The sequence below is a fragment of the Octopus bimaculoides genome, chromosome 16, assembly GCF_046866305.1.
Source record: "Octopus bimaculoides isolate indiv1 chromosome 16, ASM4686630v1, whole genome shotgun sequence".
In the NCBI taxonomy this organism is placed as follows: Eukaryota; Metazoa; Mollusca; class Cephalopoda; order Octopoda; family Octopodidae; genus Octopus; species Octopus bimaculoides.
Window position 1 is genome coordinate 8,609,537 of NC_142943.1, and position 20,916 is coordinate 8,630,452.

The window sequence follows — 20,916 nt, forward strand, 5'->3', positions numbered from 1 at the left end:
ACGTCCGCTTTCCATGCTAGCATGGGTTGGACGATTTGACTGAGGACCGGTGAAACCAGATGGCTACACCAGGCTCCAATCTGATTTGGCAGAATTTCTACAGCTGGATGCCCTTCCTAATGTCAACCACTCCTGGAGTGTAATGAGTGCTTTTACGTGCCACCGGCACGAAGGCCAGTCAGGAGGTACTGGCAACGACCACTTTCGAAATGGTGATTTTACGTGCCACCTGCACAAGGGCCAGTCGAGCAGTACTGGCAACGAACTCACTTGAATGTCTTTTCACGTGCCACTGCCCACAGTGGTTATTTTTTAAGGTGCAGGAGTGGCTGTGTAGTAAGTAGCTTATGAACCACTTGGTCCCGGGTTCATTTCCACTACATGGCACCTTAGGCAAATGTCTTTTATTCCAGCCTTGGGCTGACCAAAGCCTTATGAGTGGATTTGATAGACAGAAACTGAAAAGAAGCCCGTCGTATATATGTATATGTTTGTGTCTGTGTTTGTCCCCCTACCATCGCTTGACAACCGATACTGGTGTGTTTACGTCCCCATAACTTAACAGTTTGGCAAAAGAGACCGATAGAATAAGTACTAAGCTTACAAAAAATGAAGTGGAAAAGTTATCAGAAATGTAATTCCTATCCATTTTGTCATATATATATATATATATACACATACTAGTAAATTCACCCGTCCTTTGGACGGTTTAAGTTGCTTTGGTGGTATTTTTTTCAAATAACTGAACTACCGACAAGGTTTCTGAGTAGCACAGCAATCTATGTTTCCGATTAACCTAGGAATGGAAAACCAAATTGAAGGCTGGTTATTGTGGAGGTCGTTGCACTTTAATGATCATAGAAGGTATAAGTTTGCAAGTTATGCAAAGTAGAGCTACTGAAGTGTTTTGGGAGTAGGTTATGGATAATGACTACAAAATATATTTGTTTTACATGAAAACGAAATTTCTTGTGATTGTTTAAAAAAGCGAGAACAACAATGGCTAACAGTCAAAATATCATAATGGATGTTTAAATAAGCGTCCTTAAAGTGAAATGATACATTGGTACGTAAACGAAGGTCTCCACAAATAGAAGAGAAGGAAAAGAACATCACCTTTCAAATAACTCAGAATAGGTAAAGATAAGCTTGCCAATGTTTAATGCAGTTTAAATATGTAGATTAAGATTTTTTGGTATCGGATATTTATCGCGTACAGTGTTCCTAGTCAAAATAAATAGGCAAAATACTTTCATTTTGATAATATTCTCTAACCAAAAACCCAAACAATGCACATCAATACACACAAAAAATAGACTAATAATACACAAATACAACAAATAAATAAATAATATGTAAAAAGAAAAAAATATTCTGTAAGGCAAATATACCACTACATAATAAACAACTTTAGTGGCTAGCGATGGATTTCTACATAATCTCCATCACAACGTATGGATTGTCACAGAGTGATAGCAGAAGTTAGTTGCCTTATGTTCTGGGCAGTGAGATTGAAACTGAATACACACGGTCGCAAATAGTGCTTCTTAACCACACAGGTGTATATATCTATGCATATAATATATGTATGTTTATATTATACATACATATACATATATATATATATATATGTACATACACATAAACACACATATAATTTACTTACAAATGTATTTTTCGATATTCTTTTTACAGTTGTATTTATTGACAATGTGGTAAACATATTTCAACATGCACAAGTATGTTTTGACATGTTAATTATCAATTTTATATTTTCCTTTTGAATAATACGCCTGAAAGAAGTTCGACCTCAAGAGATACATGAAAGAGCTGCTGAAATCTGATTTGCGTCTTAATTACCTGAAATGTTTTTGTTGTTAATTGATTAAGTTGCCGATGGGCATGTATAACCAATAACAAATCAATATAGTAAATCACATGAAAAGAAATCTTGTCGACATACAAGAGTAGGCATCGCACGCAAATATAGGCGTGTCTTTTTGTATGTGTGAATACACGCGCGCACACACACACGCTAACATACACACACATGTGCACACATATTGACGCATGCAGAGATGTATCTATGACTCTATATATTTGGATATAATTCTTAGTACTTGGTTGTGACCAACGACGATAGTGATGTCGAAACGTCTTGTATTACATTTTGGTAAGCTCACTTCTATCATTATAGCTAATATTGTTGTTATTATCAGTGTTATTATTGTTGTAAATGTTACTGTTAATTATATTGCTTCTGATGTTGTCTTCGCTACATTTTGCTTTGATCTGCCCTGATCCAGCAGGGCTATGGTAAAAGATGTTCAAGTCCTGATCAGTCCATCGTATTTTGATCAAAAACATTATCGAACGTAGCCTTTCTTTTCTCACAATGCAAAGTAAGATTGAAGGGGGATTTGGTTAGTATGTTTAGCAAGACTTTGTGGCTTTTGTTGTTATTGTTTTTTTTTTTTTTGGCTGTCATATAACGCCAGATCAACCGTCACAAATGGAACAATAATCAAATATGTTCCGTCTCTGACTTCTCAACTAAATAATAGAGTATATTCATTTTGTATATAAGATAGATTAGGTGTAAACTGAAGGAGATTTGGCTGCTATCTTTAGAGACTACAGCGGTGAGTTTCGTGTGCTGTGATGGCTGTAAGTTGATGATGATATCTATCCCAAGGTCAACGCTGGAAAATCTCTATAAGAAATTAAACCAGTATTTATAGTGAGTAGTGTTTAACGCCACCTAAATACGGATGCTTCTTAGGAACCGACGATACTGCAATGTGTAACCCAAGGAGAACACCTCCTCCTAAAGGTGACGTTAAACACTACTTGTCAGTATGAATATTGCTTTCATTTCTTATAGAGATTTTCTTGACTAGCAAGTTTGCTTGTTGCAGGGACTGAGTCAATTATTTTTATTGCAAGCTGCAGTAACCTACTGCTATATCTATGGATGACCATAAGAAGGTCGAAACCGTACGGTCTGATGGTCTCTTGGCTAAAATAGTAGGATGTTCTCTCCCTGTTTGCAATATATATTGAGTGCAGAGTGCATTGCATAACCAGCTGGAGGAGGGCTCCTTTTAGGGGTTAAAATTGCAGTATCGTCGATTCCTAGGGAACAGCCGTGATTAGGTGGCGCTAAACATTTTTACTGAATATTTTGGGATGTTTCCAATTGTACTTTATTAATTGAGGAGCTGTCGCTCCACCCCGCCTCAACCCCCACCTAAGAAAATTGTCAAAACTATATATATAAATTATTAACGAAGACACAAGCAAATAACTGGTTCAAAGTGAAACAATATCTATAAATAATAAACAACATAGAACAGCATAGAACACGTTTCACCACCACCGCCACAACGCCAATAGTACATAACCACGTACCTGGCGAACACTAACGAATCTCCATTATTCACAAATGTCATTTAGAGTCTGAAATCTCTACGTAGGCGCCGGCGTGGCTGTGTAGTAAGAAGTTAGCTCCCCAATCACACGGTGCTGGGTTCAGTCCTTCTGTGTGGCACCTTGAGCAAATGTCTTTTAGTATAAGCCTCCGGCCTACCAAAGCCTTCTGAGTGCATTTGCTAGTTGCAAACTGAGAGAAGCAACGTCGGGCAATATGTATGTATGTATGTATCTATGTGTGTATGTCATTATTCTGTTTATTCCAAGAGTTCTCGCTAATAGAGAAAGAACCGGTTTCTAACCTAGATCCAAGGTTCCTTCATTGGAATTTCAGCATTAACAACAGAGTATGTATGTATATATGTGAAGATTTGTATGTTTTATGTATGTATTCTCATGCATATAGTTGTATATCTAGACAAGTATGTGTGTTTGTGTTTTTTGTGTATATCTGAGAAATATGAAAAAATATCCATAGAAATTGGTCTTCCTTAGTGAAAGCGTTTGACCCTCTCCCTATCGCTTGACAACTAGTGTTAGTGTGTTTATGTCCCCGTAAATCAGCGGTTCGGCAAATGATACCGATAGAATAAGTAACTGGCTTAAACAAACAAAAATAAATAAATAGTGGGATAGATTCTTGAAGGCGGTGCTCCAGCTTGTCCGCAGTCTAATGAATGAAACAAATAAACGAGAAAAGAGAAAAGAAAAGGTATAGAATTTTTTTTAGTACAAGAACTAAGCGTTTCAAGCCCAAGATGGGCGTAACTTGTTACAATCCACAACGGAGATGAACCAGAGGAGGTGTAACGTTCCTGTGTTCTGTCAAGAAAACGGATACTCTTTTTGCTCTAAGTAAAAATGGCTTGGGGATGGCGCAGGTAAATTATGTTAAGTCAAACCACCTCGCACGACATGTTTCTGTGATGGTTTGTTCAGAATATTTTTAAGTGTTGTATCAGAAACAGCAGATGTGAGTAACATTCTTATGTGTATCATAATAATAGTTTTTTGAGTGTCAGTAACTGATGATATATTGTTGCTATAAAGGAGGCTTCTGCTTTCTGATGCTATTGTTGCAATGTTATCCATGTGAGGTTACCATGAGCGATTATCAGAAAATAGGCAGGCCAGCAATTGCAGTAACTTTGAGGACTGTTTTTGAAATGGTTTGTTGTAAGTACACCAGGTTGTTTTTGGTGTCGTGGCCACTTTGGACTCATCTTGGTTCTTAGAAAAAGTAGTGTTCTATTGGTAATGTAGTGAAGGCACGAGGCTCAGTGGTTAGGTTGTTCGGCTGATGATCATAAAATCGTAAGTTCGATAACCATCGGAGTGTCGTGACTGTGTCCTTGAGCAAGACACTTTATTTCACATTGCTGGCAAAAATGAGTTGTACCTGTAATTACAAAGGGGCCAACTTTGTCATATTCTGTTTGACGCTGAATCTACCTGAAAACTGCTTTAAGTGTACGCATGTCTGTGGAATGCTCAGCCACTTGCATGTTAATTTCATGAGCAGGCTGTTTCGTTTATCGGGTCATCTAAAGCCTCGTCGTCGTAACCGACGGAATACCAGTTTTTAGTAAAACTGTTGGTGGTGTAATTGTCTGGTAGCTCCTATAGAGCAGATATGGCTATTCAGTTACAAAGTTCGGTTCACAAATACGTTGTCCCTGGTTCAATCCAGCTGTCTGACATCTTGGACAAGAGAATTCTACAATTACTTCGAGTCAACCAAACACTCATAAATGAAATTTGGTAGACGAAAATTGCATGCAAAATGTCAGGAGATTCATTCTTATTCATAGAGGGGTGGCTTAACTGGACTCACTTTATTCGTATTAAGGCCTTTATCAGATTGTGCCCAGTTGCAAGCATTCAAGGCAGGTCTGCAATCTGAAGAAAACAGCCCTTCTTCCATCCAGTAATCTCAGACACCATTAAAAACGCATAGGTGCTGTCTTTTCTCCTCTGACTAGCACTAAAAATTTAAAAATAAAAACGGTACCGTACTTTTATTATTATTATTATTTTTTTTTTTTTCTAATTCCAACATTATGTCTGTCCGTGATATATCTTGGACAAGATATGTAAACCATATGCAAAAAAATATTTACCATACTTTTACCCTTTGTATTAAAAAAGCGCGTGTGCGCGCGCTTGTGTGTGTTTAACATTTATAAATATATATTATCAACGTATAATTTTTTATTTTAGAGAAATTATTATAGGAAAATCGTTTGTTCCAAATATTGTGACGATATCGAGAAATTTTGGGGAAAATATTTTGCTCCTGAAACATCTTTGGTTTCAGGACAAAAGGGGTTCTTCCATCAGGATAATGGTCTGCCACATACAGCGAGGATGACATTCCAAAAGCTGGAGTAGTTGCAATGGGAACCGATGCCTCTACCCACCATGTTCGCCGGACATTGCCCCATCTGATTATCATTTATTCCGCGGACTTCAAAATCACTTGGAAGAAGAAAATATAAATTCTGTAGATGAGGTCAGAACAGTACTGGAGGAGTATTTTTCGTGACGGGCAAGTGAATTTAGGACGAGTTTCCTTGCAAGTCTACCAGATAGATGGAAGAGTATTGCAGAAAGTAAAGGAGAATATATTTTAGATGAAAAAAAAAAATACATAGTTTATCTTAATTTTGAAAAATAAAAGAAGTATTAAAAAACCGCATTATATTTGGGATGACCCAATACAATTTTGACTACTTATATACACACATTCTTTTAATGTCAATGATTCACTAGTTAATCTACATTACATTATTTTCTACAATAGATGCTCAACTTAATTTCACTAATGTTGTATATGCATACCTATATATGTGTATTTCAATGTCATACATATATGCATATTTATACATGGGTACATGATTTTATAAACAGGTTTCATACATTTTCTAAAGGTCTCACGGCATAGCTGACCTAGTTAATATTAAAACTGTGCATTTGTAACATACCTGACACATTCGGTGCGAACGCTACAAATATACATAATTCATATTGACTGAGAAATTCTTGAAGTATGAGGCACTAATATATCTTGGCCTTCTGAATTTTCAATCTGTTATTTTAAAATAATTTCTCTCTTTTTTTTTTTTACGTTGTTTCTGGGGAGAGTCATGTTGTTGTTGGCACTCCGTCGCTTACGACGTTGAGGGTTCCAGTTGATCCGACCAACGGAACAGCCTGCTTGTGAAATTAGCGTGCAAGTGGCTGAGTATTCCACAGACACGTGTAACCTTAACGTAGTTCTCGGGGATATTCAGCGTGACACAGTGTGACAAGGCTGACCCTTTGAATTACAGGCACAACAAAAACAGGAAGTAAGAGTGAGAGAAAGTTGTGGTGAAAGAGTACATCAGGGTTCGCCACCATCCCCTGCCAGAGCCTCGTGGAGCTTTAGGTGATTTCGCTCAATAAACACTCACAACGCCTGGTCTGCGAATTGAAACCGCGATCCTATAACCGCGAGTCCGCTGCCCTAGCCACTGGGCCATTGCGCCTCCACACACATGAGAAGAACAAGAGTGTCGTCAGAGGTGAGAATTTGGAAATGACACGTTTCATTTTCAGTGACATGATGTTAACACGTTTATGAATATCCTTGGTCTCTCTCTGTGTCTCTCTCTCTCTCTCTCTGAGATTCTAATGATTGTCTGAATAAAGGAAGCTTTGATTACAGTCAAGTAATCTTTCAAGTGTTGGCGCTTTGATTAAAAGCTCCACAATCTCTTATTTGTATTCTACATATGCTGCACTAGAAAAACACTTGCTATTCAGAAAATGAAATGCTGTCTGCAGGGGGTACATCGGTGCCATTGCTCTCTCTGTCTCTCTTAATCTGGATATCTCCAGCTACTCTCCTCAATTAGATTTGTCGTCTACAATTTCTAATATTCACAGATATTCTTCGCCATCACACTCCTCTCACTGATGCTGCTACTGCAAAAACTATACTGGAGAAGCAATTGGCAGGGTCGTCTGAGCATATCGAACAAAATGCCTTGAGGCTTTTATTCTGCTCGTTGAGTTCCGAGTTCAAATCTTGCTTGCTTCATCTTTACCTTTTAATCCTTCTGGGGTTGATAAATAATTTACCTGCATAGTCTGGTAAACAGTGGAGACGCAATGGCCCAGTGGTTAGGGCAGTGGACTCGCGGTCATAGGATCGAGGTTTCGATTCCCAGACCGGGCGTTGTGAACTGGCTGTGTATATATGTATATATATGTGTGTGTGTGTGCGTGTGTGGAGGCGCAATAGCCCAGTAATTAGGACAGCGGACTCGCGATCATAGGTTCGCAGTTTCGATTCCCAGACTGGGCGTTGTGAGTGTTTATTGAGCGAAAACACCTAAGGCCCCACGAGGCTTTGGCAGGGGTAGTGGCGAACTCTGCTGTAATCATTCACCAAAACTTTCTCCTACTCTTTCTTCCTGTTTCTGTTGTGCCTCTATTTCAAGGGGCCAGCCTTGTCAAATTCTGTATCACGCTGAATCTCCCCGAGAACTACTTTAAGGGTACATGTGTCTGTTGAGTTCTCAGCCACTTGCACGTTAATTTCATGAGCAGGCAGTTCCGTTGATCGGATCAACTGGAACCCTGGTCGTCGTAACCGACGGAGTGCCACAATATATATATATATATATATATATATATATATGGATTTTTTCGATTTTGCACTTATTCTTGCATGTCATAACATCAGTTCTCACCTTTCAGTTTTCACAGTTAATGCTTTGACATGTAAATTATCTGTTACTCCTGAATGATCCAATTCATGTATGACATTATGTTATATAGAAAAGAGCGACTGAAATCTGAGTTGCGTTTATTTTACACAACTGCACTTTTATTTTATTGATTAAGTGACCGATGGTAATAATAAAATATCAGTTTTAAAAATAAAGAAGCTTCACACACGCTAACACCTGGATATGCGTGTGGGTGTATGTATATATATATATATATATATATATATATATATATATATATATATATATATATATATATATATATATATATATATATATATATATATATATATATATATAGAGAGAGAGAGAGAGAGAGAGAGAGAGAGAGAGAGAGTGAGTGAGTGAAAGGGAGTAGGAAAGTGAGAAAGAAAGAGATTGATAGCCTGATAGATTAATAGATACATACGTACATACATATGTATACCCATATATATATATATATATATATCATATACATAATATATATATATATATATATATAACAAATAAAAGGGTAAAGGAATATTAATTTATTAATAAATTAATAATTAATCATTTATATACATATGTACATGATCTTATGCATGTTTTAACTGCATTTTTATTTACATATCAGTTCCTTAGTTACACTACATATTCTCTACCCTTATATACATACATATGTATATATATAAAACACGTTATATAATCTCTAGTTTAGATTGGCCGTCTGCATTCTTAGTATTTAGTTGTGACCAACCATGATAATAATACCGAACCATTTTGTGGTCTTATCCAATGTGGTTGTTGCATTGTTGCTTTTATTGTATCAAATGTCACCTTTATTTTCGCTATTATGTTGTCTTTATTTTTGCTTTTACTAGTTTTTTACTTGGATTATACCAGACCAAGTAAACTCAGGTTTCGGAATTGACCCTACCCGCTATTTTTTACATTTTATATCTATTTATTATTATTATTATTATTATTATTTTATGTTTGACTTTTGCTTTACATTTATACAAGTTGGCCCCAAGTCTCACCCAGAGACCTCAAGAGACAACAAGTTAGAAGTTCATGTAGGTGTTATGCCTAGGATACCATATATTTGGACTTGTACAGTTTTGTTCAAGTGAATGTTTAAGAAACCATAAGAAAATTATGTGTTTGCTTTAAAATTTGAGATCACATAGACAGTATTTTACGGAGGATATGGGCAGTTCCCATGAGCACTATCTTTTGAACTTCAGCCATTTTGGGGTTTCCTGGTATCTGAACTAGGTAGTAATCAGCCCGTTTCGCTATCATTCCCAGAGCACCTATGACAATAGGTATTATTATTATTATTATTATTATTATTATTATTCAGTAGTTTTATCTTTATAACGTGCTTTTACTTCACTACCGAACGCAACTCTGTGCGCCTTGGGTATGTGCTGTGGTTTGCTGTGATGCTCTTATGGTTACTGTATTGAAAGTGTTTTGCGTAGGATGTGTGCAGTGACCAGTAGTGCAATTTTCTGTATGTTATGGTGTTTTGTTATGTATTTGTCTGAATATTTTTTTATTATACCTAAGGCACCTACTATGATAGGAATTGTTTCTGTTTTTAGATTCCACATTCGAGTTACCTATATTTCCAGGTCTTTGTATTTTGAAATTTTCTCCATTTCTATTATTATTGTTATTATTATTATTATTATTATTATTATTATTATTATTATTGTTATTATTTTCCTTATCTTCTTTCAATTCTGTTTCCTTTTTTCGCCGAGTGTCTACCTGACACCTAGGGCAGAGAAACTCACTGTATACATTGGTAGGCCATTAAAATAAGCACATCATATTGTTCATTTACCAAATCATGTGAAAAGGGGGAAGAAAGACAGAAAAAAGAGAAAATTTCAAAAAATTAATAAGTGCACAAAATATAGGGTTAAAAAGAAAAATTCACAGTGACAATGCTCTTCTCAGTACGTGTGAGGTACCATTCAAGACCATCTTTTGCACTTCCTGCATGAATGGTAAGCTAGGGATGGGATCATTTAAAAATAATTTTCAGTTCCTTTTTTGATTATTCAAAGTGCTCCTACCATCACTAGTATTGTAACTGTCTTCAGATGCCACATCTTTTCGATTTCGATTAGCAAATCTTTATATTTTCTGAGCTTACCAAATTCTTTTGACGAAATATTATGGTCACAGGGTATGCTCATGTCAATCAATAAACAGACTTTATTGTTCGGTATTTGTCAACAATGTCTGGTTTATTTGCTTTGATGGTCCGGTCTGTACATACTGGAAAGTCCAAAAGTATCATTACATTTCCTCCATCTGTTACAGCCTCAGGGTGGTGCTTGTAACATTTGTCAGCAGTTTTGATTTTATAATGCCGACACATTACCCAATGGAGATATTGGCCAACTCTCTCATGTCTTGATTTATACTCTACAGGTGCTAAAAGCTTACATCTAGGGATAATTGGTCCAGTCTTCTGGTTGGGGTGTTTTACTCACGGTCACAACATCGTGATTTCAATTCCTAGACTAGGTGGCGCGTTGTATTCTTGTGCAAAATACCTCATCTCATTATTATTATTTATATACACACAACAGATCAGACTGTCGGAAAAGAAAAAATAATTGGGCTACAAATAACCTTTGATGCCAAGAACACTTCTAAATATCCTAGCTGTCCCTAATAACACTGTTTTCTGGAGCTATACTGAATTGGGTTTTATGCTTATTTCCTCTATCCATCTGTTCAAATATTTAGAACAGATAAATAAGTATCATTGTTGTTGTTGTTGTTGCTATTATTATTATTATTATTATGAACATTATCATTTATGAAAGGCGGCGAGCTGGCAGAATCGGTAGCACGCCGGGCGAAATGCTTAGCGGTATTTCGTCTGCCATTACGTTCTGAGTTCAAATTCCGCCAAGGTCGACTTTACCTTTCATCCTTTTGAGGTCGATTAAATAAGTGCCAGTTACGCACTGGGGTCGATGTAATCGATTTAATCCCTTTGTCTGTCCTTGTTTGTCCCCCTCTGTGTTTAGCCCCTTGTGGGCAGTAAAAAAAAAAAAAGGAAGAAAGAAAAAAATATTATTATTATTATTGTTGTTGTTCAGTAGTTTTATTTTTATAACGTGCTTTCACTTCACTACCGAGCGCAGCTCTGTGTGCCTTGGGTATGTGCTGTGGTTTGCTGTGGTGCTCTCATGGTTACTGTATTGAAAGTGTTTTGCGTAGGATGTGTGCAGTGCCCAGTAGTGCAATTTTCTGTATGTTATATATATATATATTATTATTATTATTATCATCATCATTATTTTCACCCACCAAATAAACTTTTACACATAAAACAAAAGGTTGTCGGTGCTGACTTCCTTCATCTATTTCAATATAAAAACGCATGAGAATGGCACCGTAACTTATTATTTTTTTTCTAATTTCAGCGTTATATCTCTCCTTGACATATCTTGCACAAGGTAAGTAAAATATATGTATAAACATTCTTTATCTTCTTATTCCATCTGTAAATAGTTACGCAGTTAGTTAAATACGTGTGTACATATGTATGAGTGTGTATATAAATGTGTGTGTATGCATATGCATGTGTGTGTATATAAATTTGTGTGTGTGTGCATATTCATTTTAGAGAAAATATAGTTTCCTTGGAACATTTATTTTTAAACAAATGTAGTTGAGGTTATCTGAAGTCGTCTGGTGGAAAGTGTAGAAAATCTCTCTGGACTTAAGAAGCGGAGTTCGTATTACTATAAAAAAAATTATAAATATTAGAAAACTTTGTGTGCATGTATGTATGTGTATACTCGGTGCTATTGGTAAATTGTCGCCATTTCATATGTCTAATTTCTCGCAAGCTCATTGTTTGTTTTTAATTTTGTCGACTACACAGTATAGTAGAGTCAGTTGGGCACCATCTGTGAGAAAAACAGCACCATGACGCAATTTACTCTGCTAGAAATTTAGAAACGACATGCTGCACTATTTGGCATTCGCGCCAGAAGCTCCAATACGAACAGATGGTGAACACACTGAACAACCGTCGGTTTGCTGTGTCTCCAAAACTGAGAGTGATAAAAATCAAACATCCATTCAATATTATTGTGTCTGAAGTGATCACTAGTGGTGGTGACGTTATGCCTCCATTTATATATGTATTCAGAAATCCATGAACCCCCCTTGTTCCAAAATGGTCACAAAAGCATTCATGGCAGAACATGAAGAGTACCACCAAGGATTTGGAGATGACACATTGCTTCTGCAATTACTTGATGTTAACACATTTATAAATGTACTTGGTTTCAGCTTAGAGATTCTAACGACCGTCGCAGAGTAAAGGAGACTTTAATTCCAGTCAAGCAAACTTTCTAGTGCTGATAGTTTGATACATAACCCACGGTCTTATTTGTATCCTAAATATGCTGTCCTGGTCTCAATCTCTGCTCAAACTCTGAAGGATGGTATCTACAAGTACATAGGTACTAAGTTTATTGTCACTCCTCTCCCTATTTTATGAATACCTCAAGCTGTCACCCTGGATCACACCTTTTGTCTCTCTCTCTCTCTCTCTCTACCTGGTCCACTAAATGCATGTTTTGTTCCTGCTGCTCTCCAAGTACTTCCATCTACTGGGAAATGTCCAACTGCTTTTCCTTCATTGAGGACATTCATATCACCTGGCCCCACTCTGGAATGCCTTACCTCTATAATTTCATATATTTACATCTATTCTTGGCTTCCATACACCTCTTACTGATTTTACAAGTGCAAAATTTATAGGGGGAAATGCAGCGGACGAAATGCCTTGCTGCTTTTATTCAGATTCCTGAGTTCGAATCCCGCTTGTTTATCTTTAACTTTTAAACTGACCACGGTTGATAAATAAATTACCTGTGAAGAATGATATGTAGACATCTGTATACCATGGAGAGAGAACAGTACTTATGCTTGTAAAACAAGGGTAGGAAAAACGTTCTGATGTTTGTATACCATGGGAAATCAAGTGTGCTGATGTTTGCGGGGACACGAATGCATTGGTATTTTACAGCACCTGTAAACCAATATATGGAGGTTTGTACACCATTTACAGATAAACCTCCTAGCGTTTGCTGTACACTACTTGGAATAGTCAAGGTTGGAACAACTTTGATTATCGGCCTGCTGAACGAAGATCTTTCGCTGCATAACTTAAAATAACAACAATATTAATTGTTGTCTAAAGAATAATAGAATTTAAAGTTCCCTGGTGGAAATGAAATACAAAGCATTTTCTGTATGCTTCCAAGTTAAATGTTTAAATAAAAAGAACCAAACTTTTCTCAAACTAGTAAGGCAAATCGTAGTCTTATTTTCAATTTGTATTTTAACCGAATTTCTTCTTATGTTTTAAAATTATGTTAATTTGTTTTGTTTTTTTATTTTTATTTCATATACAGCAGATACAACGGTTGAAGGAAGAATATACAAGAACGAATTTATTAAAATCAGTGCCGCTGTAATTGATGCAGCGAATATGCTCGAGATATCTAACGGTTCTGTTGAAGAATGCGCAGAGAAATGTTACAAATCAGATACGTGTGCAACTTTTCAATTCTACAACACAAAATCTGAATGTGACTTTTACGGAATCAGCAAACATCAACAAAGTAACGCGACTGAATCAAACATTGATTTATATCACCTGAGAGAACATACAAACCGTAAATATCCTCTTCACCCCCTCCTCCAACTACTACTACTACTACTACTACTACTAATAATAATAATAATAATATTAATAATAATAATAATCCTTTTTATTGGAAGCACAAGGCCTCAAATTTGGGGAAAGGGATTAGGTCGATTACATCGACTCCAGTGCGTTACTGGTACTTACTTAAACGACCCCGAAAGGATGAAAGGCAAAGTCGACCTCGACGGAATTTGAACTTAGAACGTAGCGACGGGCGAAATACCGCCAAGCATTTCGCCTAGCGTGCTAACGATTCTGTCATAGACAATAAGAAGAGCTCGATGCAGTTTGTAATAGATTATATATTCAATGGTTTGAACGATATTTCGACAGATCGTCTGTCTTTTTCAAGTTCAAAATGTAAAATGAATACAACTACAGAAGCACAGGAATTCAAAACATGAACAATGGAATCCTGCGTTCTTATGTTGATAGAATGGCATCATCAGTTTTTCAATTTTGTAACTGGTAAAAAGTAAAACAATCATGAAGTAACAGAAATTCTTAGTAGAAAAAAGGCTGACAGTACGACAAAATATAGCGAGAGGGAAAACACTTGCATAGTAGAGCTCGTTGAGAGGAAGAAAAACAAATAGTGTGTGTGTGTGTGTGTGTGTGTGTGTCCTCTCACCATCGCTTGACAACCGATGCTGGTGTGTTTATGTCCCCGTAACTTAAGAGTTCGGCAAAGGAGTCCGATAGAATAAGTACTGGGCTTACAAAGAACAAGTTCTGGTGTGGATTTCTTCGACTAAAACCCTTTAAAGGTGGTGCTCCAACATGGCCGCAGCCAAATGACTGAAACAAATAAACGAATAAAAGAATAACGTTTGTGATTCTAATCTTAAACTAGATAAATAAACTAAGTAAAATAGCAATGGGATAGCAAATATCCTACGTTAAGAGATAGAGGGGTGAGTCAGACATGTTGAAAGAGCTGGTGATATGAACGAGTTTCTAATAAATTTTAGCTATATGTTGGCCTTGTTATAATATCTTACTGAACAATATTGTTTTTCACTTATTAGTTTATTGATAATTATATATTTTATCACATTTCTACAGAGTGTTGTCCAATAAGTTTGATGAATGGCGCAGGTCTTTCAAAAGATAAGAGATTTTCTGAACGATTTTTATCGTTCGAAACTTGTGTGTCTACTTGTTATCAGGATTCCTGGTGCAAAACTGTCAGCTTCAACAGATCGAATAACACATGCGCAATGAGTAATTATACCAGTTATAATGCCTCAGTTAGACTTACCGATGATAATTGGCAATACATGGAATTCACTAAGCGTAAGTGGACATTTATTTTAGTTGTTCCTCCGTGATATACTATGTGTGTTGTTTTGGTTTCTATAGATTTGGCTGTTATTTAGGTATGTATCTTCAAAATAACTGCAATCTATTGGATTGAAAAATTAAATGGCTGTAACGAAAATACAAAAACATTAAAAGTGAGACGAAAATAAATTTCAAATTGAATGGTTTAAATTAGGGGTACTAAAAAGCAATGTCGTATTTTCAAGGAAATAATTTGAGGTCATACCGCAAATAGTTCACAAGCCAATAAAGGTTCACCTTGTAATCAACCAATCAGTGTAGAGTTAATGACCACACGTTGAGGAGGTCACGCGCTCTGTGTGTATAAGCGTTATATGACAGGTTGAGGAAAACAAGAGCATTTGTGAGCTGTGTTTTCTGCAATGCATACTTGAAAAAACTATAAGGGGAACATATGTAAGAGAATGCGTCTATATTTTATAGACGTGTATGTAGGTGTGTGTGTGTGTGTGTGTGTGTGTGTGTGTGTGTGTGTGTGTGTGTATTACACATATACGAGGGTAACGATATGAATAAATATACCTTTTATTGATTTCTTGTAGATCTTCCGCTCGTTATACATCAAGACAGTGGTGGCCTTCCAAATATTATTAACTGTCATTCTGATTATTTCCCTATGTACAACCTGCGCGGTAAATATTGTTTCGTTTTCACTAACACTTGCATATTATCTTTTTTATATGTATCTGTAATAAGTTACATAGTTGCATATTTATTTATTTATTTATTTATTTATTTTACATTGCAATCGATGAAAAATCGGAGAGGTGTTTACAAGTATCCAGCTTGTAGTTCAACACCACCATGACTACCACGGCCACCACTACCGAGTCATTCTGTATCTGTCCCTATTACATTTTTGTGTTTCGTTCTTTATATATATATATATATATAGATAGATAGATAGATTCAGGTGAATATGGTACTTAAGTTTAGGCACCGGAATTTAGTATGGTATTATCCATACAGTTTCAAAATAAGGTGATTAAAATCAAAATAAGCAACAAGTATATCTAAAGGTAATGCAGTACGATCGTTTCATGCGACTCCATTTAATTGAGCAATGTAAACATTACATCAAATATAAAATTGGTCTGCAGACCAGTTTATAATGAAACAGGGAAAGTACTATCATATAGCACCTAGGTCAAACATATCATCATCATCATCATCATCGTTTAACGTCCGCTTTCCATGCTAGCATGGGTTGGACGATTTGACTGAGGACTGGTGAAACCGGATGGCAACACCAGGCTCCAGTCTGATTTGGCAGAGTTTCTACAGCTGGATGCCCTTCCTAACGCCAACCACTCAGAGAGTGTAGTGGGTGCTTTTACGTGTCACCCGCACGAAAACGGCCACGCTCGAAATGGTGTCTTTTATGTGCCACCCGCACAAGCCAGTCCAGGGGCACTGGCAACGATCTCGCTCGAAAATCCTACAGGAGCCAGTCAGGCGGTACTGGCAACGGCCACGCTCAAAAATAAAGTTGTTATATTGTATCTATGTCCTTTTGTCCTTTTGTATATAGAATGTTAGATTCCCTGATGGAAATGAAAGCTAAAACGTTTTATGAACGATTTGAAGTTTAACAAATTAGTTTATCAAATTATCAAATTTGAAGTTTATCAAATTAGAATGAGGCAAATTATTATTTTATTTTCATTTTGTATTTTAACTGAATTTCTAGTTATGTTTTAAAATTATTTAATTTAATTTTTTTATATTTCTCTTATTTAACAGACACAATGAATAACAGAAGTTTCCGCCATGAATTTATGGTAGTCCATAACGCTTACATGTCCGCACAGAGTATGAGCAACATGCTCTGCGATTCCGTTGAACAATGTGCAGAGATGTGTTATAAATCAAAGAAGTGTAGATCCTTTGTACACAACACAGTGAAATCTAAGTGTAAGCTTTACGAATTCAACACACGTCAAAACCAATTGCGCAGTCACTCAAACTTTGTCTTCTATCAACGGAGAGTACAACCAAAGAACAGTGAATATCTCGTCCTCCTCTTCTTCTTCTTCTTCTTCTTCTTACTACTACTACTACTACTACTACTAACTACTACTACTACTACTACTGACAGCGACGTTGGCAAATAAATGGGGACGGTTCTGGACGATAAAAGCGCGTGTATATTCACGTGCAAGACTATATGAGTCGCGTTCACCATGAATCCAACTTTATTTTTTTTACCGCCAAGATTAATGTCGCGTGGGGAAAATTGTAGGTGCAAGAGATGACGTCACCCTTCCTGCGCATACGCGAAAGCTTTCGCATCGGTATGCCACATCAGTTCCCGGATGGCACGGCTAGAATACAGGCGTGTAGTGCGTGCGCATCGGGTTTTCTTACATATCGCTACCTCAATAAAAGTACCATCTATGAATTCTTCAAGTTCCTCTTTTCTCCAATAATGACTTTTGTATATGGTTAATTTGACATGTTGTTGGCACTCCGTCGCTTACGACGTCGAGGGTTCCAGTCGATCCGATCAACGGAACAGCCTGCTCGTGAAATTAACGTGCAAGTGGTTGAGCACTCCACAGACACGTGTACCCTTAACGAAGTTCTAGGGGATATTCAGCGTGACACAGTGTGACAAGGCTGACCCTTTGAATTACAGGAAGTAAGAGTGAGAGAAAGTTGTGGTGAAAGAGTACATCAGAGTTCGCCACCATCCCCTGCCGGAGCCTCGTGGAGCTTTAGGTGTTTTCGCTCAATAAACACTCACAACGCCCGGTCTGGGAATCGAAACCGCGATCCTATGACCGCGAGTTCGCTGCCCTAACCACTGGGCCATTGCGCCTCCACAACTTGACATACAATACTCCAAATTTTCAAAACTCCGATCACCATCGTTATCATGTCATCATTATAAGCGATCATCTATACTCTTTTGTCGCAAAATACGCGGAATTCCACCAGTTTAAGCTTATCATAACAATCACGAAGTGACTGGAATTTTTTGTAGTCTAATGGTTGCCAATATGACAAAATTTAGCGAGAGGGAAAACTCTTGTATAGTATAGCTCATCTAGTCGATAAACTATTACAAGTGCCAGTTTAGTATAGATATATAACTTTTGTGTGGCGTTCCTCCACTTGGTATATTCTATCGAATGTTTCCAAATGATTTATGTCCCAACGAAGCTGCATATACTACTCGCCCTTTTGACATATAACACATGGAGAAGAGACTGTCCAGTATAGTTCTGTTACTATATGCCACGGGTGTTGGTAGTGAAGGCGCATGGCTCAGTGGTTAGAGCGTCGAGCTTACGACCGTGAGGTTGTGAGTTCGAATCCCGGACCGAGCTGCGTGTTGTGTTCTTGAGCAAGACACTTTATTTCACGTTGCTGCCGTTCACTCAGCTGTAGAAATGAGTTGCGACGTCACTGGTGCCAAGCTGTATCTGCTCCTTTGCCTTTCCCTTAGATAACATCGGTGGCATGGAGAAGGGGTAGCTGGTATGCATGGGCGACTGCTGGTCTTCCATAAACAACCTTGCCCAGACTTGTGCCTTGGAGGGTAACTTTCTAGGTGCATTCCCATGGTCATTCGTGACTGAAGGGGGTCTCCGAGTATTGGTTCGATTGCCTTACTGCTGATATAATTGGGTTTCTAAATAAATTTTTGCTATTTGTCGGCTTTGTTGTAATGTCTTACTGAACCATATATTGTTTTCACTTATTAGTTTAGTAACAATTATATTTTATTACATTTCTACAGAGTGTTGTCCAGTGAGTGTCATCCGTGGCGTGGTTCTTCCAAGACATAAGATGTTCTCTGAACGAGTTTTGTCGTTCATAAATTGTCTGTCCATTTGTTATAATGATTCCTGGTGCAACACTGTCAACTACAACATAAAATCACAGACATGCCTCACGACTAATTATACAAGTTTTAATGCCAGTACTGTCTTTAGCGTAAATGATTGGCAATACGTTGAATTCGTAAAGTGTAAGTGGATGTTTATTTTTGCTGTTCCACTGCGGGTGCTATTTCGGCTTCTACAAATATGGCTGGGTGGTAAGTTATGTCATTCAAGTATGTTCGGAATGTGTGTTAGTTATGCATTTCTAGTATTTGGTCGAAGAAAATGACTTTCAAAACAAAGTGTCTGTTGGATAGGAAAAAAAAAAAAAGAAAAAAGAAAGAAAAGAAAAAAACGAATGGCCGTTTCGAAAAGACAAAAACATTAAAAGTGAGACGAAATTAAGTTTCAATCACAATAAAATAAATTAGGGATATTAAAAAGTAATGCATTTTCAAGCAATAGTCTGGCGTCATGCCACAAATAGTTTACAAACCAATGAAAGGTCATCTTGTCATCAACCAGTCAGCATAGAGTTAATGACCAAACGTTTGGGATGTTACGCGCTGTGTTTGTATATATGCGTTATATGATAGGTAGAGAAGAACAAGGGTATTTATGAACAGCATTTTGGCATTGCATACTTTAAAAATGAGTAAGGGCAACATATGTAAGAAAAAGCGCATTCTAATCTGATGGTGTATGTTCGGAATGTGTGTGTGTGTGTGTGTCTAACAGTATGAATAAATATGTATGTTTTACTTGATTTGTTGTAGATCTTCCGTTCAAAATATACGAAATCAGTGATGGCCTCGAGGGAGTTGTAAACTGTCATCCTGATCATTTCCCTTTGTACAGCAACGGTAAGTATTGTTTCTTCGTCCACATACATCTGCATTCTATTCTTTATTTAAATATATATTTCTTATAGATTCATAGTTGTTTATTTATTTATTCATTTATTTTACATTGCAATCGGTGCAATGTCGGACACGTGTTTACAGGTATCCAACAGGTGGTTCTGTTGAAACCGAAGCACGATTCATATCCTCACCACCACCAAAACAGCCACGACCAACAACAGCAACAGCGATGAAAAGGAAATAGTATCGGTGAGGCTATACATACCGTTCATGCACACAAGGATAAAATATAATCTAATTCAATAAACATTGTATATTCTCAGACGAGTTCATATTTCAACAAAATGACATCAAGAGTTATTTCCCCTCCTTATCGTCTGCGCAAATGTAACTATATATATATATATATATATATATGAAGGAAATGTTCTCTATGTGGCCCGTGTGTTTTCTGTACTCTGTTTATCATTTTGTCCACATCTTTTTGCAACATCCTTACCCAGATATGCATCTATATATATACATGTAGATGTAGGTATGTACATACATGTACGTATATATTCATATACTCATATATTATTTGTATTATATATATACACTCACAAAATTATCTGAATCTATATAATTTTTATAGTGACTTTTAAATTTCAATCTATAAAATATATTACTACCATTTCCTTTTCTCTAATTGTAATATTTTCATGTATATGTGCAGGCGTGGTTGTGTGGTAAGAAGCTTGTTTCCCAACCACATAGTTCCGGGTTCAGTCCCACTGCGTGGCACATTGGGCAAGTGTTTTCTGCTATAGCTACGGGCCGCCCAAAGCCTTGTAAGTAGATTTGATAGATAAAAACTGAAAGAAGCCCGTCACACACACACACACATACACGACACACATACACACATGCACACATACACATATACACACATGCACACACACCTC

The 20,916-nt window shown here is 36.9% G+C and overlaps 1 protein-coding gene across 4 annotated transcripts in view; it reads left to right on the top strand.

The window, feature by feature from the left end:
• The first annotated feature begins 2,044 nt into the window (after positions 1-2,044).
• The window catches only part of LOC106882156 (uncharacterized), a 30,011-nt gene continuing 11,139 nt past the window's right edge, over positions 2,045-20,916 (top strand). The window contains exons 1-8 of one of the 4 annotated variants that reach the window (XM_089364089.1): positions 2,045-2,173; positions 11,633-11,665; positions 13,640-13,903; positions 15,001-15,231; positions 15,822-15,911; positions 17,023-17,283; positions 19,025-19,255; positions 19,886-19,972. In XM_089364089.1, coding sequence (XP_089220215.1) covers positions 2,146-2,173; positions 11,633-11,665; positions 13,640-13,903; positions 15,001-15,231; positions 15,822-15,911; positions 17,023-17,283; positions 19,025-19,255; positions 19,886-19,972 — 1,225 coding nt within the window. In that variant the 5' untranslated portion in view covers positions 2,045-2,145. Of the gene's footprint in view, positions 2,174-11,632; positions 11,666-13,639; positions 13,904-15,000; positions 15,232-15,821; positions 15,912-17,022; positions 17,284-19,024; positions 19,325-19,885; positions 19,973-20,916 lie in introns of all 4 variants that reach the window. The other 3 variants (XM_089364088.1, XM_089364090.1, XM_089364091.1) reach the window with 3 other exon arrangements.